Below are 22,462 nucleotides of genomic sequence, written 5' to 3' on the forward strand. Positions count from 1 at the left end.
AATCTCTCCTCCCCAAGTTTCTTTGGCCATGGAGTTTCGTCGAAGCAACGGTGACCCTAGCTAAGACACTCCCCATCCTGTTTTTTTCTACACTAAAGTCTTCTGGAGGAGAGGCCCAGTGTTCTGAATAGTGTCCAGAGCAGGGCTGTGGAAGGGGGTTCTTACCGTGATCCTCGTGTAACAGTATGTACAAAGAAAAGTGCTTGAGACACACCTAGAGAGGCTGATGGATGGGGCTAGCTGTACTGATTGTAGCACTTACACTATCTTCTGCTCTCCAGAAACCCCCTCTGCCCTCTGCAATCTGCCCGTCCCTACTAGACAACCTTGGTCTTGGGGATGTCGTCATGTCCTTGTATCCACTACAGAATACCTTTTTCCTTCCTAGTTTTAAATTTCTTGATGATGGGATTGTACAGGGCATGTTTTCAAACTCTCAAAGTTTTCCAAGACCCACTCGTGTAGTTATACAGACTTGCCAATGGGTGGCTTTGCTGTGTCTGGCTACTGTATTCTCTCTGCCTCGGTGCGAAGCTGGCATTCTGGATTTCTTCTAGAGGCAGGAAGAATTTGGAGATGAGAGGAGAGAGGAAAGAAGTAGAAGTAGCTTGCAGGCACAGCAGACAATGTGGTAGGAAGGGCTTTGTCACAGAAATGCAGTGGGGCTGGGGGCTGGGAGCCAGGCATGAGAGCTCACTTGACAGCTGCCTTTAAGATTGGGGTGGTGTGGGGCTGGGGATTTAGCTCAGTGGTAGAGCGCTTACCTAGGAAGCGCAAAGCCCTGGGTTCGGTCCCCAGCTCCGAAAAAAAGAACAAAAAAAAAAAAAAAAAAAAAAAAGATTGGGGTGGTGTGCGCCCTCCAAAGCCACAGTTCAAGTCGGACAAGCGTTAGGTATCACGGTGATGTTATCAGAGACCAGACCCTACTTCTCCACCCGCTTTTGGGGTACAGTTCAGCTCTGCATGCCTAAAAAGCCAGGCAACAGAGAATACTATCTATAGAAGATAGAGGAAACACAAATTGGCTAGCCAATGCTTCTGCTCTCCCATCAGGAGCACGCTGGTTGGTGGTTTCAAGGTGAGACTGCCAGAGACCTGAAGAAGCTTGCAACTACTGACTGGTCCAGATCTGTCATCTTACCTGGGCTGGCAAGTGAAGCCTCGTATACAGTCCATTACTTGGGGACTTCCCAAAGCCAGGGGAGAGCTCACTGCCACTGCCAGAAAGCCTATCTTAGGCAACACCTCCCTTTAGCATTTCAGCTTGGAGGTGACTTTCCCTTGCTCTCTGGTTTTGCAGGTATAGTAAGAGGAGGTGCTGGTGTCTGGAGCTGGCAGGCTAAATTCATGAGCTCAGAGACTCTGGCAGGGTGCTGGCCTCATGCTGCCAACCAAGCAGACTTTGCTAAACATAATGTACTCCCTCACTGGCTCTCAGCAGCCTGCCTGAACAAGAGACTGCACAAACCCTCACCAAGGAGCAATGAGAGCAGAGTGCAGTGCTCAAAGCCACCTGAACTATGGAGTTTAGGAGGCTAAGCAGTAGGTCCCACACACTGGGTCGCAGTGCCTGACTTCCAGGCAGTTTCTCACGGTCACCAGCGCAATCAGTTGCTAATTGATATGGGCTTTGTTTGTTTAAAGTCGGAACTATATATATTTGGTGAATTTGAGTTCCCTAGAGTACAAACCTAGCTTGGAAACTGATTTTAAACACAGAGTGGCCCCATTAGTCCTAGGTGCTTCATGAAGGGTGATCTGAGTATCAAAGCTAAAGGGGTGTATGGAAAAGCATGACTTACGATCGCAAACATAAACATGAAAAGGTATCTTACTGTGCAGTGTATATGTATCTTGAGAGCTAAATACCTAAAATATGTTTTACGCTAGCAATCAGCCTGGAGTTGCAAGTCCATCTTGATAAAGGATACTTGCTTTAACAATGCCCCGGGGAATGAGGACTAAGGGTATATCTAGGTTTTGGTTCTAGAGCTGCTAGTAATGAAGTGGACTGTGTTACTGGAAATCCCTCTGAGTTTAAGTTTTCTCATTACAATAAGAGACAGTTAACTCAGTTTAGTGCTATAATGGACATACATGCCCCAAACCATGCCCATGGTAAATAAGGTGACTTTCTTCATTAAGCTAAGGGCCGAGGACGCAGCTCAGCAGCAGAGCACCGGCCCAGCTCATGCCCTGGCTCCACCTCCAGCACTGCAAAACAAGACTTTTTTTAAAAAAATAATTTTAAAAAATTGTTTGTCAGTTAAAACTTAGTTTGCAGTGGGTGCTGAAGAAATGGTTCAACTGAAGAGCACTGGCTGCTCTTCCAGAGGACCCAGGTTCAATTCCCAACACCCACATGGCAGCTTGCAACTGTCTCTAACTCCAGTTTCAGGGGTCTGATCCCCTTTTCTGGCTTCTGTAGGCACCAGGAATGCACATGCAAGCAAGCATTTGTGCATAAATAATAAAATAAAATGTTTAGGGAACTGGAGAGATGACTTGGTGGTTTAGAGCATTGAGTGTTGTTCCAGAGGACTTGGGTTTGACTCCAAGAACCAATATGGTGGTCCACAAATGATTCGTTAACTCCAGTCCCAGGGGATTTAAAGCCCTTTTCAGACTTCTGCAGGCACCAGGCATACATGTGATATACAGTCATATATGTAGGTGAAATGTATACTAAATACATTATAATAATACATTAAAAACATAAAAAGAAAAATCATCAAAACTAGTTTAGATACATTTTATAATTTATTTTATATGCCTGATGTGGTTTTGAAGCACCCAACAAGGCCAGAAGGCAGCCGGACAGTCCGAGCGATCCTTTTGACTTGGAGCTGTGGATAGCTGTGAGCCTCCATTTGGGTGCTAAGAACTGAACTCAGATCCCCTGAAAGAGCAGCCAGTGATCTTAACCACTGAGCCATCTCTCCAGCCCTCTGACTCTAAATTAATTTTTATCCTTTGATAATTCATGTGTGTATGTATTTTGAGCACATTACCCTTTTCTCCTAAATCCTCCTAGATCCACCTCAACTCTCTATTCTCCCTTCCCAATTTCATAGCCCTGCTCGCTCACTATTTCTCCCTCCTCCCCAATCCCCGCACCCTCCCAGAACCAATGAGTTCAATTTGTGCTGCTCACGTAAGCACTGGTGTGTTTCATCTGCCGTGCATTGTTGCATGGTCAGACTCCTGGGGACCACAGCCTGACCAAAGCTGACTCCTTCCCCTACTGCACCCATCAACTGTCAACAGCTTCAACTAGGCTTGAAATGACACCTGTCTCGGTAACAGTTTCAAAGTAGAATTCCTAGTGGATTTTTTCATGCCGTGTAACATTTATTCTTTATGTTCCTATAAAGAATGGCATGGGTACTCCTGCCATGCACGGGTGGGGAGGCACAATGGTTAGCTCTCAGTACACCACGTAGGTTCTGGGGTTCAGCTTGTCATGCTTAGCAAGTCCTTACCAGAGGAGGCATTTTTTGGTCCTGCATGTGTGTGTGTGTGTGTGTGTGTGTGTGTGTGTGTGTGCGTGTGTGTGTTGTTGACTCTGAGCAGCTTTCCATGTTTCAGTTCTGTTTGGATAATATACCTTACAATATATTTACCTGACCTTTCATAAAAGATAACATTTTTGAGGACAAATAATGCCATTTCATAAAACAGCAAGTCAGGGATGCGCCTGGACAGAGCCTTAGCCTCCAGTGATATGTTGAATTAGTCACAGGGTATTGTCATAGCTGATATGGCCAGGGCCCCCATGACGAGGGAGGGTGTCAGAGTATCAGCCTAAAAGGATAGTCGGGGCTTCAACAGATAGTGAGGCTCTTGCTTTGATTGGCCAGTTTACCAGGAAGGCACAGAATGAGTAAGGCACTGGGGATGCCCCCTCCCCCCCAATTGCCCCTTTACCCTCCCCTTGGTATTACACAGAGCCCTGTGCAGCAGATTGAGTTGCTGGGATTCAGTGCTATCTGCTATGGGTCAGAACTGTAACCAAGCTTCACAAACAGACCAAAAGGAGGCATTTCTCCTGGCCCAGGAAACGCAGACGAGGCATCTAACCACAGCATGGAACTAGAAGGCAAGCTTCCTACTTGGTTGGGAAGGGTTGGCCAGTTTACTAGACCCTGCAGGTATAGGAGCAGAGGCTGGGTCCAGGGAATCCCTACCGATCCACGCCACCCAGCTGACAAAGCTGGGTTAGCACAGGAGGGCAGGATGAGGCACAGGGAAAGCATGTTAGGGTTACACCTGATGTAGATGAGGAAGGAGTCTCCAGTGAACCACTGGCATAGATTCATAAGGACTGTGGTCCTTAGCAGCGTCCCATTCTGAAAATTCTTTTGTGGAGTGTGGGGCTGGGGGGCTGAACCTTACTGATGTTCAGAAATGCCCAAACACTGAGCTACTCCCAGTCTAACTGCTCAGTCTTCTAGGAAGCAAGCGTTCCAGGAGGTCAGAGCTAGGCCTCCAAGACTCTCATCCAGGAAGCAGCCAGTGGTACGGGGACAGCTGTAGGAGTGGTAGCATCAGTGAAGGTGCACTGTGAGGTCAAGAAGGCCAGACGGATGGATGGGTGGCGCCTGGGGACACAAGCAGAGACTGGGGTATCAGGAACGAGTGAAGGAATGGCCCGGGAGATGGCCCTCTAGGAAAGCAAAGGGCAGGAAGAAGCCCTTCTGGAGGCAGAGACTTCAAGAACTTGCTTTTCAGGCCTTAGGGCCAGGGGAAGAGCCAGGTCCAGCTGAAAAGAAGGGCCCCATGCCATCTGGCTGATGCTGTCTGTCGCTTATCTCTGCATCCTGTCCTGGAAGTGGTGAGGTTCCCCACAGAAAGGCTGGAAGCGGGGCTTTGCGGCACCGTATTTACCAAGACTGGGCTGACAGAATGGAGCAGCTGGCAAAGGTCCTGTGTCGCCAGGCATGACAATTTTGATCCCCAGAGCCCGTGTGGTATGTTGGAAAGAGGGAACTGACTGCTAGATTGTCCTCTGATTGCCACACGAATGCCATGGCACACACAGCACGTGCACATATGTACACAGGCACATAATGAATGAATAAATCAATCAACAAATGTAATACGTGTAAAGGTATCCCAGCGCCTGAGCGATCACTGTGGTTAGGAGTGCTCACTGCTCTTCCGTTGTTGGAAAACAAGTAAATGCTTAAAAAGATACCCAATGGCTGCTTTCTAGTTCTTATCTGTGAGCCGGGTACAAACACCCGAGGTTCTAAGCACTGGTGTTCTTAGAGCCCCAGGGCAGTCAGCTGCTGCGAGGCTCAGTGATCAGTCAGTGGCCTGCAGATAGCATCTGTGCCAGCCTGTGCTAAATGACAAGTTGCTGTGGGGAAGGGAAGGGAAGGAAAGGGGGCAGGGAGACTCTAAGGCTACAGGTAGCATGGACTATTGTGGACACGCAGTGCCCCGCCCTCTTTCGGCGTGGTAGACCTCGAAGGCCTACAGTGTGCTCGGCCTTTGCCAAGGGCTAGAGCTGAAATGTGCAGTTTCCCTTTGCTAAAGGTCAAATTCCCAGCAGCTACTGAAACCACGTCTCCCATGTGAGGGGGAAAGGGGCAAAGAACCGGAACTCGTCACAGATAGCACCTTGCTGACACTCAACTTTATTCACTTTATCTATGTATTTAACAATTCTAAAGTATTTACTTCTTGCTTTGACAAAAAATGAAAAATATAGGAGCACGGACTCCTCTTTAGGAGAAAGGGGTTATATGTACAGCTATGGAGAGTTACGGTTCCTCCTTTACATACAAAGAAAATATTAATAAAAAAGTGCTTCATTGATCAAAAAGGGCTAAGAGCTGCAAGCACTTATTCACACTGTACAACAGACCCAAGACACCCGTATCATAACCTCTTGGCACCTCTCACTAGGAACTGCAGTCTTCAGTTATGCCGACCTTCCCCACCCGCAACTCCAGACCACAGCGAGCTTGGAGAACTTCACCCTGTTTCACTAAACTCGGCCTCTGCCCGGCCTGCTCCTGAAGGACCAGCAATACTCGGAGACTGCAGCCTTCCCTTCAGCACACAACTGCTGGGAAGGCTCTGGCTTCTCCAGTCATACTGAGGAACATGCAGAAGCCACCTTCCTGAGACACGGAAGGCCCATGGCCAGGTAACAGCTTCCAGAGGAGAGGAGCAAGGACATAGGCCAGGCTAAAATTAGGTGTCCCCCAGCCTCACCCAGCCTCACCCAGCCCCAACACTATAATCTGCTCTGTTACCAGATTGCAGCTTTTGGCAGAGCCAAGCATCACCCTTGGGGGATGGGGTGGGCACAGACAGATGCCAACAATTCAAAGTACAAACCAAAACTGCTCTCTACCCTTCATACCCACCTCCAGCACAGATAACTACAGACTTAAGGCTCTTTTTGGACCACATCAAAGCTCACTACGGGAAGGTACCCCGAATCTCCTCAGCCATGTCATCTTCTAAGAACCCTACAATCACCAAGGGCTCTTCACTGATAGCAAGAGCCAGACATGTGCCCACTCAGGCAGCCAAAAGCAGGACAAGGGACTCCTGGGTCCTTCCTGCTGCCCAGAAGTAAGAGAGGAAGGCTGATTGTGTGGAGAGCTTCGGAACTGTGGGGATCTGTCCCTCAAGGGGAGATGCATGATTGGTTTGCTTTGGGAACAGGAGACTGTGGAACCCTGAGTCTGGATTTCCCTGTGTTGGCTGAGGAAGAGATTGCTTATGGGACTAGGACCCAGAGGGGGACCTCAGGTGCCCAGCTCAGTGCAGGCCTTGACCACTGCAGCAGGATACTGCTTTCTGGCCAGTCTGTACCTTTTGGTCTGGAAGCCTAAAGAAGCAAAGAAAGCCCTACCCAATCTTGTTAAAGATGGATCCACCTGGGCCAACATGTCAGCCATCTAGGCCCTCAGTAACTCAAAAGAAGCACATACCTCTCTTTTCAAAGTGAGGCCTGTGGAGCACTTCACTGTGTGCTTCCTCTCAACACCATCCTGCTTTTTGTCTGTGAGGTAGGATGGCCCTATCTATCCCTCTGAGGAACAGTACTCAAGAAAAGGGCTTCCAGCCTCCCCAGCTGCAAAGGTGCACCAGTCAACTGTGGCACAGCTTCATGTGGAGAACGGTCATTAATGGTAGGCTGGCTTTCTGTCCTGCTGTCTCAGGCCTTCATTGTGCCTCCTTCCATAGGGAAGCACTGAGTGATGTCACAGAGTGCCCGACAGCAAGCCACTCAGCAGTTCTAAGAGCCTGGTAACCTCTGGGCTTCCATTAAAAAAAATTAAGACAACTGGGACATTTTTCTTTTTAGAAGGCAAAGAGGAGGATGGAAAGGGAAGGGGAAGGAAAGGAAAATCGATCTACGATCCAGTGGTACACCCCAATCTCTGTACAGGTTGTTCCATGCCCCCATCCAAAATGTATGGGCTTCTCGGACTGCCCAGGCTGTGTGTGAGCCTGTTACAGGGACAGCAGCATGGCCTCTGTCACCCCAGGTCACTGAGCTTCAGTTTGAAGTGGCAGCAATAGGCTTATCCAGTTCAAGGTCAATGCTGGAGCTTGTGGGATGGAGGCTGCTATAGCAAGACTTGCACACTCGACTGGGTTCAAAGAGCTGCTGGCTGGGAACTGGAACCTTCTGGTTACAACAACTGGAGCAGAATACGTTCCCACAATTCCTTGAGACAAAAAGAAAAAAACAACATTAGTTTCAGTTGGTAGGCTTTTTGTGGGAGAAAAACCAACTTCAGAGAGGCATTTGGTGTGTGCACTGTCTGCATGTGCTAGAAACTCATTCATTTCTCCAGGCCAGGTCAGGAAGAAGCTCAACGGGAAGATGAGCCTACCTAGTGTAGTCATGTTCCCCTCCAGCCAAGGATGACACATGGCTGCCTCACTGCTCTGGTACAAGGCTGCCGGATGCACAGAAGATGCTCAGAAGAGCTCTCTGTGGGCAAATGAGCACAGCACTACAACTGCCAGTCATCGCTGAGTGCTGACCTGATGCATCCAGTGGCTGCATTAACCTTGGCACTGGCCATCTGGGTAGTCTGAGGTCAAACGGAGACCAAAGTCAAGTGGAGTCAGCCTGTGGGCCCCTCAAGGAAGAGAAACAACTATGCTGCCCAGCTGGGGATGAGGAACTGTGGCCTAATGGTCACTGCCTCACAGGTAAGTTGGATGCAGTACTGCTGCCAGCAGCATGCAAAGCCAAAAACCAAAGCAGCACATGACACATGCTCAGCGTGAAAGGGGGGTGGAAGGATGAGGCCGTGGAGAAACACATGCACAATACATCCCTATTAGACAGTGGTCAGTCGGCTAGGGCTCAGTGCCCCACCCCGTACATCTCAAGGCTCCCCTCTCTTTCTGCTAAAATCCCTATTTCTTTGCATCTTTGCAGCACAGGTCTGAACAGCCAGACTGAAACCTCCCCCATGCCCTTCCCCAAACCTCAACACACGTACACACGCACACACACCCACACCCCACACGGAAGGTACCAACACGGGATACGCTCTGCTCATCTTACAATCCTACATTTGCTGAGCCCTGAAGCATAAACCCACACTGGTCAGTTCAGCACAGGGAACCCCAAGGCACAGCTCTCCAGAGATGAGAAGAGGGAGTGAACAGAAAGGCTTCCTCTGTACTAACTTCTCAGCCATATTCCTCAGAACACAGACCACACTGGGTAAGGAGCACTCAGGCATAGGAGGAGCAGACACTGGAGACCACATGAGACAAAGAAACACTGGAGAAGGGAAGATGGGACAAAGGGCAACAGGACAGGAAACGAGAACACAGAGCCTTTCATTTCTAGAGCATAGGAAAAACTATACCTTTCTAAGAAACACGAGTCCGCAAGAACTTGTGGTTACACAGGAAATCTTCAGAATGTCTGTACTTGTTAAACATACCCACTGAAGTTTGACTTAAAAGCCTGATACGAATTTCATCAGTTAAGCTTTTCTATCTGACTTTCCTTGGGAGATCCTGAAGGACCTAAGTGGAATCTTCCACACTAACTCTCTGGGAAGATCCGTCCATTCTGCACAGTCCAGAGGGGCACAGGCGGCAGCAGACAAGCCCTCGGCAGTGTCTTTCCTCAGCTGCTACGTCTCTTCCATGCCCACCCATCTGCCTAAGCTCCTCCTCTCAAGGCTTCAGCCCAGTGAGTGCAGAGAAGGGAATGGCAGCATTAGTGTGGAGAAGTAAGTTACTGTGGGTGTGCAGACGTCACAGACAAGTTGTTGTAAATGCTCACCACGTTTGATCAACACGGTCAGTGTCCCTGCAAGGAGGGGAGAAAGAGCTCAGAGGAGAAGCCACTTGGTCTAGGGGTGCAGGGTGGGGGAGACCCATGGTCCTAAGAGTGTCGTCTGTGACAGAGATTTTTCTACCACTTTCAATACAGTCTCACTTCTACATGTGGGCCATGGTACGATTCTGATAAAGTTCCTATTCTAGGAACACGAGCATCTATCTACCAGACAGTCACTACCCCAGCCAGGGCAAAGCAGCCTTAGTGACTCACTCCCCAACCCAGGGAAAGAAATTGAGAGTTCTTGAGGTAACAAGGACTGGAGACTGCCCTCAGCTGTGTCTACTATCCCCCAGCAGCAGAGGGAGCAGGGAGCAGGGAGCAGGAAGGAATAAGAAAACCCTGCTCCCCGCCTATGCTAGAAAATTGTTTTTGCTCAAAGTAGCCATGACCAGTTTTATGCTGGAAGTAAGAAATGGAAGATCTGCAAGGTAGTTGTTACCCACCAATCTGGGAAATAAAGTATGTCCACATTTCAAAATGTAATAGTGATCACTGAATTGGAACAGAGGCCCCAAATACAGTTCTAGAAGGACCAATTTCAGAGGCACAGAACCACAACCCCAAGGGCAGCTCACACAGAACATTGCTTGTATGATGCCAAAGTTCAGATTCTGTAGCCCATCCCACCCTAAAAGTCACCCAATGGCACCTGCAGTGGTGCTTCCTACTGGCAAGCCAGAAGGCACTGTCACAGGCATAGCAGTGGGCAGCCAAGTGGTCAGGTAGCCAACGGGTCATCTGTAAAACACATGGGACCAAGTTAGTAACAAGAGGTGACCAGTCAGCAGAAGTCAACAGAGCCACACCAGGGGGAGCAAGAGCCACAAGGACTACATGTGCTCCAGTGGTATCAGCCCAGCACGCCTGCTAACAGTGTAAGAAAGGTGTCCAAATTATTTGCCTGGAGGAGGCACCAATCTCCTGAGACAAACTGGCCCAACGGCACCCTGGGTTGTCATGAGCTGGCAGAGGCAATGGAGAGAAAGGGCCAGCTCACTGATGTTGATGTCCCTGTCTTACAACTGACGAATGTGGGTTCTCAGAGGCTGAGGCACAGAGGCTGAAGACTGACTGTGAGTTCTTCCTTGGTCAGTGGCAGGGGGCAGGGACTGGAGTGGAGAGCTGTAGGACACCTGTGTGGTTGGCACGCAGAGCAGGGGCTGAGCCTGTACCTCTGTGTCCTGTTTATCCACCTGCTCCCAGCTGGCTTCAGAGAAAATCTCTGTGCTGCAGCGAGACAAACAGTTCTGATCCAGATTGCTTTCCGAGTCGGGGATTGAAGTCTGTTGGCAAACAAACACAGCTGAACGGAGTGAACCTGTCTCCTCCCATAGGAGGAGCAGAGCACTGGGGTCTATGGGCAGGCCTGAGGGATAAGGTGCCAAATGTGCAGCCACACCAGCCACCCAGACCTGGGCTGGCCAGGCGCAGAGAGGGGATGGGCTCAGAAGGGCATAGAGACTTTGTGAAGTGACGTGGAATGGCAAAATGGGTCTTAGGGTCCAGGAAACAACTAGTGAGCTAGAGGGAGGAGGAGCTCCCTGTGTCAGCTGTTGTAGTGGGTCTGATGATTCAGTCCAGCACTGAATGACACAATGATTTAAGTGCGCCCTCCTTTTTTTCTGAGGGACTCTTTGGGACAAGGAGAAACCATTATTTAGTATAAAGAAAAAGCCAGAGCTTGCTTTGGTTGCAAAGTCACTGGACTGGGATGATTACCCCAGAACCTGCCTTACACTGTCAGACCCATCAAAGAAAAAAACCCCTATGGGAACCCAGGAACTCTGGGCCCCTCATTTCTAGCCACCAAGCCTCATCAATGCTAAGCCCTCAACAATGCTTTAAAAACAAACAAACAAACAAACAAAGAAAAAAACCACCCCTTCTCTCCATTTCTCTTGCCAGCACCTGCCACAGAGTGGGTACAAAAACTTGTTCAAAAAGAGCAAAGCTTTCAACATTCCCAAAGTCTGGAAAAGCAGGCAGCTCACTAGTGACTAAGGCAGGACAAGCACTCCAACCTAACAGAATCAGCACTGCTCTACCAATGCCATTCTCAACAGGTGTGCAAGCCCTTCTAAAAATATGTGCTTTTATTTCAGGGTAGAGTGAATTGAGACAGGCTCTCACTTTGTTGTCCAGGTTAGCCCAGAACTCACTATGCAACTATGGGCTAACCTCAAACCTGTAGAAATGCTTTGCCTCAGCCTCCCTTGATTGCAGGCATGAGGTACAAAGCCTGGCCGACACAATCCTCTGCAGAGATTTGATCTCCTGTCATGCACATTAACCCCTCCCTTTCTCTAACTGCCTATAAGGGAATAAGGAGCCAGCACAGCAGAAAAGAGGCAGACTGCCATCCCCATGGCCGAGGCTAACTTAACTCCCAAACACTCTCTCTCAGCACTGAGACCTTTCTAGCCCTCTCAGATATCTGTTTCCGTAACCATGCACTGGATGCAAAGGGTTATTTTGCATCTGTGTGCCATCTCCTCGGATAGCTTCAAAGGAATCATGACCCAACTTACCACTTCATCTCCAAAGTCCCCATTGAAGCGCAGAGAGCTGGTCAGGTACTGGCTCTCCAGGCGACTCTTCAGTTCCTGGACTTGTTTCTTCAAGGTCTCCACTTCCTGCTGGTGACCAGACTCTATCTGTCGCAGGCGCTGTTGGATCGTGTCTGTGTACACAGGCATGCCGTCATCATCCAGGTGGCTGCGGGAAGGCTGCTCAGGGCTGTTGGTAGTGGATGGCCTCCCCGAGTGGCTATTCAGCCACTTGTGGTGCAAGTTCCTTGAGCACGAGTGAGCAGAGCTATAGCTTGTGGCAGACAGCTGGTGGCTCAGTGAGTCCTTACTCCTCCCAGTCTCCCCATTGGCACAATGCCCATTGGGTGTGGGGTACTTCTGAAGGGTGTCAAACCCTGCAGGCTGTTCTGAGGCCTTGTTTTCAGTCTCTAGGGCACCGTTGCACACAATTCTCTGTCTACATTTGTCTAATGGCAAGGCACAAGGAGCCTGCATCATCAGGCTGAGGGTGTTGCCAGGGGAAGAAGTCCTGTGTAGCACAGAGTCCCACTGGGGCCTCTCAGCAGACCTGGGCTCTGGTGCTATAGGAAGCATGTCCTTGCCACTGAATCTACCACTGCTTGCCAGGCAGGGTCTGTGATGGAGCTGGGGCCCACTCTCGGACTTCACCTTATCTTCTAATAACATGTGCACGGAGTTGTTCATGTGTGGTCCTCTTGTCTCGAATGGGACTTGGGAAGGCAGCAGAGGACTAGACTCTGAGGTACCAAGGCCAATTTTTACATCTACTGGGACAGCAGGGACTACATTCTCCCTGTCCTCTGCAATGTTCTCTACTTGAGGCTGTTCTACAGGGACCTCCTGGGAGTCCTCTCCCCTGAGAGAAGCTGGGAGTGAACTAGAGAGAACACTGTGCCCCACCTCCCGATGCTCAGGAATACCCTGGGAGAACGAAGACAGGCTGGGGCCTAAATGGCTCCTTAGAGTAGCATCATCCAGCTGTGGTTCTTGGTAAAGTACACCTGAGCCCTGAGCTGCCGTCCTACTCTCTTTTGCTAGGGGTGCCTCCTCTTTGACCTCTGGCACCTCAGTGTGCTCCCTGTGGGTGGGCTCTTCTACCCCACTCTCCTCTTTGGTGGCCTCTTGCAAAATATTCTCCATCTGCCCTTCAGCCACACCAGCTGCCACAGATAGCTCGGCTCCTCCGAGCAGCCTGCTGGGCCTGCGCAGGCTGTCTATGGCAGGCACCTCTTCCCCAGAGCCAGCAAAGCTGCTCAACTCCAGCGAGCGCCCGTGCTCCTGCCACTTCTCATTCAGGCTGGGGTCACTGCTGCGCCGGCTGGCCAGCGGCACCATGTTGTCACAGGTTGTGGTCAGATTGTCAAATGATCTAGTCTTGGGTAGCCTAAAAGGGTTTGGGGAAAATCAGAATCTTAGAGGCTATTCAGAGGGCCACAGAGGACAGCAGGTTTCTAGTAAGCTACTGTTTCACAACTGGGCCACTGCAGCCACATCTCTGAAATGACATTTCCCAGGGTCTCCTAGAGCAGCATGGCTCTCCACTGGTACTGCGTGCACTTCCTCACTGCTAGTCCCCACCCTCAAATAAGCTAACAGCATGTATTATTTCTAAAAGGCATCCTTTTACTTTTACTTTTTCCTTATTTTTTGATTTTTCAGACAGGGACACATGTATTCCAGGTTGGCCTCAGACTCTCTCTATAGCCTAGGAATGACCTTGAACTCCTGACCCTTCTGCCTCTACCACCAATGGGCTGACAGTACAGGAATGTGCCACCATGGCAGGTTTATGCAGCACTGGGGCTCAACCAAGGGCTTCATGCACCTGCAGCCTTCAGGAGGCATTCCTCAGGATGTTCTATGCCTCTCAAGCAGTGGCAAAGGAATTTGCTGGTTCTTTGTACTATACATTTTAAGTTCACTTATTATCTTCCACACTGATCTTAATAAAGCATGTAGACAAGTGGCAAAACCAGTTTCTCTTATCTTATAGCATCTGACTTTCAAGCCTCAGAAGACTTGAAAGGAGCAGAGAGGAGGAAGCAGGGAGCAGGGTGTAAACAAAGCAGAGTCCATGAGGACTCTGCAGATGTGCTCCACTACCGAGAAACTGCTCAGTGCATGTGGTAGAATAATTTAGCGACAGGTCCAGCTCACTTCCAGAAATAAGACTTACTATCTTCCTTAAGAAGCTAAACTTCAGCCAGATTCATGCCAGTAAATCCAAGACTCACATCACTGCAAGTCTAAGGTCAGCTTTGGAGGCAGGGGAAGGATGGAGAAGAGGGGGGGAGAAGAGTAGAAGAGGGGAGGAAAGAGGGAATACCACCCCTTGAGAGAAAATAGCACCACTTAAGACTTGGGACTTGGGGGTTGGGGATTTAGCTCAGTGGTAGAGCGCTTGCCTAGGAAGCGCAAGGCCCTGGGTTCAGTCCCCAGCTCCGAAAAAAAGAACCAAAAAAAAAAAAAAAAAAAGACTTGGGACTTGGGGCTTCAGCTTTGGGCTCACCGGCTCAGTGGAGGCTCATCAGGGCTGGTGCCTGGGGCTGGGTATGGTGCACAGCTGTCGTCTGTGGGGGTGGATGGGGACGGGCAGGGAAGGTACACTGCACTCCACAGCATCAGATTCCGCACATGGCACACAGGGTACAGCACCTGAGGAGGGGGAGGGAGGACAAAGGTTTATGTATGTCCCAGTAAATGTTAGAAATGCCGGGGTTACACAGCAAGAATGAACACACCTAGGTGGGCCACTCAACACAGCTGGGTCACAGATCAACAAGGAGGTGGCACCAGCAAATGAAGGTCTATCTTCCAAGAGGATAAGATACAGAACTCTTTATTTAAAAGCTTCTTGTGAACATGAAAATCCAATGGAGCCTTTAAAGGCTGATTTACATTATCTCAGGTGGTCTTTACTGAATGACAGACAGGCTTCCATCAGCCTGATTTACTGAGTAAGAATCATTCTGTTACACGGTGAATATGGCTGTTTCCCAGAAGCTTGGCTTCAGTAGAAGCTGCAAACCTATTTTATAGAATCACTCAAATTAATCATGTGAAAATAAATTAATCACTCAAATTAATCATGTGAAAGTAAGGCTATTTCCCCACCCTTTAGTGCCACTTCCCCAGCAGGCACAGTGAAGGGAAAAAGAGACATTGCAAACCTTTACTTCTGACTACTTAACTGTGATGATAATTGTATTAATTGCCCAGAAATGCAATCCAACCCCTGATTAGCCTTCATGGACTTCTAAGGGCTTAGAATACATCCAACAAAGGGAACAGCAATGCCTTTTAACACAGACATGCTGCCTCTCTTTCTTTAACACAGACATGCTGCCTCTCTTTCTTTGGTTAGCAGAAGGCATTCTTTTGAGGGAACACAGTGTTAAAAGGCCTGGCAGCTCTCATGTGTGCAAAAAATCACAGACAGACACATGCCAACACCAGAAAGAATTTTGTGTTGAGACAGAGATGCAGTGGGTCTCATAGCCTGGTTCATGGGAAAGTAGCAGGAGCCTGGTGTCTGACCCATACAAGGAATCTGAGAGAAGGAACCTTAGTGCTTTTTCCTCCAGAGTGCGGAAACAGGTTCAGACTACGCTGAGCTCTGGAGGAAGTGCAGGTGATGATTCATGACAAGGGAATGATGTGTTCTACACCAAGCCACCTTGAACCTGGCTGGGCTGGTCATGGACAGGCCAGAGCATTATCAAGACACAGGATGTCTTTACAGAGACAGAATGGTAGAAAATGAAAAGTAGAACCGGTACCTTGAGACAGCTGACCGTTTTCATAAAAACAGGTTCTACTCAAAGCAGCTCCCACGTGTCCCCACCCTCCCACTCCTTCTGCTGATCACAGAGACAGGCCAAAGGGTACATACGGCTTCTGACTGGGATGAATATAGCAGGTTTTTGAAGGCCTTGTTGCCGGCCCGCAGAAGCGACCACACCGAGCATGTCCGTTCCTGAGTCTGCTTCTCCCCCCTCTCCTTGGCGTTGTTGCACAGGAATGTCCCAAAGAGACAGGAATAGGTGTGCTGAACCAGCTTCACCTGCGAGAGGTCAATCAGGCAAAACCATGCAGTGGAGCACATGGCCACAGAAAGGGGGCTAACACAGCTGAACACTTCTGCTTACTCAGCCATGTGGTCTGCATGTGTATAGGCAGCTAACATGTGACACCTCCTCTTCTGCTACCAACTGCAGGGCGTGACCCTGACCACCAGCACTCCCATGTCAAAGACATACTAATGCAGGAGGGAGAGTGGAGAGAAATGCTGGGGCAGTCGGAAGTATGGGGATGGAAGCTGGAGGACATGGGGACAGAGGGCTCAAACAGGAAGAGCACATCTTTCATCAAAGGTGCGGATGGCTGACAGCGTCAGCAGAGGCTGGAGTGGGGCACGGCACGTTCAGATAGTTTCTGTCTCTAACTACACTTTAGACCTTGCACTTTAGGAGCCAAATTTAAACCAAGTCATGTTTACAGAGGAAAGCCTGGTGCACCCAGATTCGCTGAGTGAAAAATAAAATGCAAGTTAACTGCTATTGCTTTTAAATAAAGCAGTCACTCCTTATGAAATATGAAAAATGCAAAGTTGTGAATGAAAATGGCCCCCTAACACTTGAATTAGCATCCCTCTAAGTGTGCGTGGGTCCCAAAATATAGAATCATTAAGTCCAAACTCACAAGGAATGCTTCGTTGAACTCAAAAGAGCAAGGAAATTGCCTCTGGAGTTGATGAACACAGTCAAGCCATTGGAGAAACACTGGGCAACGCTCATTCAGGTCATCTGAGTTCTCCCCATGACCACACCGATCAGCAAACTTATGGCCAAAATCCAGCCATTCCATCTCCACAAGGACTTGGAAACCCTGCAGGGAGGCATGGAGGAGAGATCACTTGTACAGTACAGTCTCATCTGTGACATCCTGAGCTCCATGTCACCAAGAGCCTTCTAGTAAGTCCCTCTGGCACAGGCTCAGAGCCAAAGGCTCTCTGTCTAATGGCTCACACAGTTTTACACAAATGTCTCAATTCATCAGCTCCACTCAGGAGCCAGCTAAAGGACACTGACGATCTATATTTGTGTAGTCTTTCTCATTTACTACACGAATGCTACCTGCCTACTTAATTCTTCCTGTGCTGAATCTCACCTCTGATGTCACATTTATAAAGCCATATTTGTAAACCTTTTCCCCAGCAGCAATTTTTACCAATATCTGTGCTTTGTGCTTTTGTTCTTTTGTCTTTAACCCAACAATGGTTATTCCAGAGCAGATGTTTCTCCCAGAATGCCATGCAGTTCTGTCTAGACCTGCTATTATAAGCATGTGGATGCTCTTTTAAGCCCGTTTTCCTGAAGTAGACACAACCTTTCTTTCCCAGTAGGGAAGCTGCAGAGGAAACCTTTCTCTATCCTCAGTGCCTGTTACTAATCATCACACGCCTAGCCATATAGCAGCAGGCGATGGATAGACACAGGACTACAACAAATCATACTTCCTACAGAACGTACTTCCATCCCCAAATTGATTACAACCTATCCTGAAATACTCCTCCCTCCCTTAGACACACGTACCTCTACGGTTCGGTAATAAGGGTCCAGCAGAAGCTTAGCCAGGGCCACGATTTGGGGAGTGCGATCCCAGCCATCTGAGCAGTGCACCAGCACTGGTCGCTGATCTCGGTCCACAGCATGCACCACGAGAAGTGCCGACTTCAGAAGCACAGACAGGTGGTGGAGCCACTTCGTACTTTCAAGAGCAGAAAGCCAACTATAAAGAAGATACGGAAATTCTGATCTTTATGATTTTTGGCATCATGTCTGATGCCTATTAAATTAAAAAGCAATTCCACAAAACCTTTGTTTCCAAAGTGATATTAAAAAGTCTATTCATAAAGAATGTCCAGGTGAGACTCAAGCTGCACAATCAAGAGAAGACAGCTTTAGGGGGAAAAAAAAGACCCGAAAAATCAAAAAAAGCCCTGTAATTAGCAATGCTACACTGTACCCAGCACTTGGTGCATGTGTGAGGAGGCCAGAGAGGGTGTTGGAGCCCCTGGAGCTGGTTATGGCTGTGAGCAGCACAATGTGGGTGCTGGGAATCAAACTGCCAAGAGCAGTATGTGCTCGTAAGCACAGACACACATCTCTCCATCTCCAAGCTTCCTCACCTTCCCCTCCTCTTTTTTTCCCTAATGTGCTGGAAATAAAACCCAGGGTCTCACACTTGCTAGTTACGTATTCTACCACTGAGCTATGCCCCCAACCCTGCTTCTGACACACACACAAGTATGTGCCTCCCTCAACCCACATTTAATTCACTTGAGACAGGGGCCTTGTTATGTAGCTCAGGCTGATCTGGAACCCAATTCTCTCCGAGTGCTGGTATGTACCACCACATCTAGCTCTTTACAGATGTCTGCCCAAAGGGGAGTGTGTGTGTGTGTGTGTGTGTGGGGGGGGATAGGAGGAGTAGTCCTAGACTGGTACACAGAGTGTAAAAATAGCTCTTCTGGAAGCACAAGAATGGTTCAAATTTACTTATCACCCACGACTAAGCCTTGTCGACTTACTGACTAAAACTGCACTGGTCCATTATGATCGTTAGACTCATAAGAACTGGAGCAATGGCTACATACTATCGCTGACTTAGGTTGGATTCAGAAAGAAGACTCCTCCACCTTTTCCAAAATCCTTTCGGGGTTATCAGATAAAAAGAACTACCTCTTTGGCTTGAGGTTACACAGTTCACTGCCATGCTCAAATAAGCTGACATTTTGTTTCATGTGCTTCTTCCCCCATCCTCATACTCCCAAACTACTTTTGTGGTTTTTTCCCCCCCAAAATGTGGCCAAATTTGTGGTTTAAGGCTAAAGTCTAGCCCTTTAAGCACTGAAAGATAAGGAGTAACAATTGTCCAGAATCTTTGAGAAAGCTTTGCCAAGATAAGGTCTAGATAAGGCCTATCAGACAAAGCCAGTCTACTAAAATCTGAAGAAAGAACATGAATGTTATTAAGAGTCCAAGAAAGGGAGATCTGTCCTGCCAGGCAAGCAAACTACAGAACAGGGTGTACAAGCCCTGTTTCCCACCTACACTGTGACTCAGAGACTGACACTATGCTGCCATCATTGCTATTCTCCAAGCTTTGCCCCTACATCATGTCCTTTTATTTAATGAATTATAAATTTGTCATAGGTAAAATTCAATTTCAAGATTCCGTATCTTCTAGTTAGATACACTTAAAATACGTTCCTGATGAGTGGGATGTTTTCTCTTTTGTCTTAAAAGAAATCAAAAGGCTGAGAGATGAGTAACTGTGGACATCTCCCAGCTGCTGAGGAAGCAGTAAACTAAACTCTAGTGGACGCTCTTGACCCCACTGAGCACGAGCCAGTGTTGTCAGCCTGAGAGAGAAGCTGAGAGAGAGAGGCAGCCACCAGAGGGGATGCCCCAGCACTTTGTACTCTGTCAAACTGCAACAGAAACATACCATCCTCCATCCTCCACAGCCCCTGATGGGTGGCTCACCAAATGTCCATCATTGCCATGGCTTCAACTCATCCATAAAGGAGACTTAAGTACCCAAATACAAAGCAGCATTCTATCCTCAACAAATCCCCACTCACTTGCACAGGGATGGGCTAAGTTTTGTTTTTAAATAGTCCCCCCTCCCCGTCTGTCTCTGTCTGTCTCTGTCTGTCTCTGTCTCTGTCTCTGTGTGTATGTGTGTGTGTGTGTGTGTGTGTGTTTGGAATTGCAGACATTCATGAACCACCATATGGATATTAGGAACAACAGCTGGATTCTTTCTATGCAAGGGCAACAAAGTGTTCTTAAGCACTGAACCATCTTTCTGGCCCCAAAATTAAGTTTTTAAAGAGAGAACTTAAATATATGTGAGGTGTCAGAGACTACGCAGTGCTAATCTGGTCTTTTTATTTTACATGAAAAGGGATCCTGAGCAGTTAAGCTAAATGGCCACGAACAGAGTCTGTGACAAGTCTCTGGAGTCCTCACACTAACCTAAAAGGACTAGCAAGGCCCTGGAGCTAAGTGACAGATGCAAACGGAAAGTCTTCAGAGGAGAAGCCAGTTCTCCTTTGGTCAGAGTGGTGGTCTGAATGAGAATGGCCCAACAGGCTCATATATTGAAATTCTTCATCATCAGGGAGTGACACTATGTGAAAGGATTTAAAGGATTAGAAAGTGTGGTCCTGTAGGAGGACACTGATTTGAATCACTGGGGTAGGCTTTGAGGTTTTAGCCTTTTCTTTTCTTTTTTTTCTCCTCGGAGCTGAGGACTGAACCCAGGGCCTTGTGCTTGCTAGGCAAGCACTCTACCACTGAGCTAAATCCCCAACCTGGCTTTGAGGTTTCAAAAGTCCATGCCAAGTCAGGAGTCTCTTTCTGCCTACAGACCGTGACACAGCTCTCAGCTGCTGCTGCCCCAGTGTCTGCCTGTATGCCACTATGTTCCCACCATGATGCTAATGAACTAAACCTCTGAAACTGTAAGCCAGCCCCAAGGAAATGTTTTCTTTCAACTAGATATAGTGGTGCAGGCCTTTAATCTCAGCGCTCTGGAGGTGGAAGTAGGCAGACATCTGTGAGTTTGAGGCCAGCTTGGTCTATGAAGCAAGTCCAGGAAAAGCCCTGTCTTGAAAAACCAATGGTTTTACTCCCAGCACTCAGGAGGCAGAAAAAGGTGGATCTCTGTGAGTTCAAGGCCTGCCTGGTCTACAGAGTGAGTTCCAGGTCAGCCAAGGATACACAGTAAGACCCTATCTAGAAAATAAGGAAAAGAAAAGAAGAGAAAAGAAAAGAAAAGAAAAGAAAGGCAAGGAAAGGAAAGGAAAAGAGAAAATAAAAGATGCTTTGGTCGTGATGTCTTTTTACAACAACAGAACAGTCAGACACTGCTTCATCCTCAGGGCTAACTGCTACTGTGATGAATTTAATTACTTGTTACCAGGCGTTAGCAAAGGCAGTTTGGGCAGCACTGATGTCATAAATCCAGTTAAGAATGTAAAACAAACAAACAAACAAACAAACAAACAAACACTTGCTGTGTTTATAGTCTATTGGCAGGACCCAAAGAAACAACTATGGGCTTCAGCACAAACACCTAAACAAGAACCTCCTATCTTTATTGGCACATTGCTGGCTTCCTGAAACAAATCACTGCTCCTAATTTATCTCGTACTCAAACAGACCCCTTGAAGGTAGGGTGTGCCTACCTTTCACACCATAAAGTCCAGCCATTCATTTTTAAGAAGCAGTAGCAATTATGATAATGTTCTGAGTAAGATTACTTTAGAAACTGAAGCTAACGTAAGAAAAGAACTAACCTACAGGTTCAACACTTTAGAACATACTGAGAGACCGGAGTGATGGCTCAGTTTGTAAAATGCTTGCCACACAAATATGACAACCTGAGTTTGAGTCCTCTAGCACCCATGTCCCCCCAAAAAAGAAAAAAGAAAATACCTAAAAGAGTTATACAAGCTTCCAAAGGAGGGAATGAACCAAGAGTCCTACCCAGCCGTGGTACCTATGAATCACACATCATGTGCTTGGCACATGTTGATACACCCCCAACAGACATGCTAACCTGGAAAGAGGTGCTCTCACAGGGTCCCATCCTTGTGACAAGCATGGCAAGAAATCCCTAAAGGGACCACAGTAGCACTCATGTTTTGGCAATTGCCGACAACTGTCCAATCAGACTTAAAACATGCTCAATGGGAGGGAAACCATGATTGGTACTAAAAAGCTAGTCAACTAACTACCCAAGAGCAGTGAGATCATGGCCCTTACAGGAGAATCTGCAACTGCCACTTCAGTAAACCAGCAACTCCCAACCGAATTCTGAATACTTATCCATTTACTCAAAGAGAAGTGGAGTTTTCACCCTTCAGTAAACAAACTTCTCTTTGCAGCAAGTGGAGAAAAATCACAACTGGTCAAAGTGCAGCAAGGACTGTGGGATGGCCAGCCCTAATGGACATCTACAGCACCTAAGGCTCAGAAAACAGCGTGGAAGGGGAGGCAGAAAGACTGAAAGACAAAGGACCAGGACATCTGCTGTGAACTTGTGTCTCCTGGAAATGATAAACAAGGTTTACTCATGAGATCTCCACAATGTGGCTGCCTTAATAAAATCTAAACAAGTATACCCCCAACAGACATGCTAACTTGAAAAGGGGTGCTCTCACAGGGTCCTGCCTCGTGACAAAGAACTGCATTGTAACTAAGAATTGCTTATAGTGAGAGAAAAGTCTTCCTTGGAGGTGAGCCCCTTAATTGTTTCTCCAATACCAAGTAGCCAGACCTGAGATCATATAACACAAGCAATACTAAATGGACTGAACCGGCTCTGTGTGCGCGTGTGCGTGTATCTTCACAGAAAGCGTTACTATAGTACTTCAAGGACCAAAGAATTACAGGGCTAAACACAACACAACAGAGAAAGGAAGGAGCCCATGAAAAACAGTAAGTGCTTGCTGCTTCTGTTCTGAGGACTGAGAGCTAATTATGTGCTACAC

General features: G+C 48.0%; 1 protein-coding gene across 27 annotated transcripts in view; it reads right to left on the reverse strand.

Moving 5' to 3' along the window:
* Nucleotides 1-5,622: 5,622 nt before the first annotated feature.
* The window catches only part of Mtmr3 (myotubularin related protein 3), a 120,509-nt gene continuing 103,669 nt past the window's right edge, over nucleotides 5,623-22,462 (reverse strand). For 10 of the 27 annotated variants that reach the window (XM_006251302.5, XM_063273207.1, XM_039092045.2 and 7 more), the window contains 9 exons: nucleotides 17,490-17,685; nucleotides 16,597-16,782; nucleotides 15,788-15,958; nucleotides 14,405-14,550; nucleotides 11,875-13,279; nucleotides 10,519-10,629; nucleotides 9,996-10,084; nucleotides 9,287-9,313; nucleotides 5,623-7,697 (listed from right to left, as the gene is read on the reverse strand). In XM_006251302.5, the coding sequence (XP_006251364.1) occupies nucleotides 7,526-7,697; nucleotides 9,287-9,313; nucleotides 9,996-10,084; nucleotides 10,519-10,629; nucleotides 11,875-13,279; nucleotides 14,405-14,550; nucleotides 15,788-15,958; nucleotides 16,597-16,782; nucleotides 17,490-17,685 (2,503 nt within the window). In that variant the 3' untranslated portion in view covers nucleotides 5,623-7,525. The remainder of the gene's footprint in view (nucleotides 7,698-9,286; nucleotides 9,314-9,995; nucleotides 10,085-10,518; nucleotides 10,630-11,874; nucleotides 13,280-14,404; nucleotides 14,551-15,787; nucleotides 15,959-16,596; nucleotides 16,783-17,489; nucleotides 17,686-22,462) is intronic. The other 17 variants (XM_063273211.1, XM_039092046.2, XM_063273213.1 and 14 more) reach the window with 5 other exon arrangements.

This window comes from Rattus norvegicus, chromosome 14, assembly GCF_036323735.1.
Source record: "Rattus norvegicus strain BN/NHsdMcwi chromosome 14, GRCr8, whole genome shotgun sequence".
NCBI lineage: Eukaryota > Metazoa > Chordata > Mammalia > Rodentia > Muridae > Rattus > Rattus norvegicus.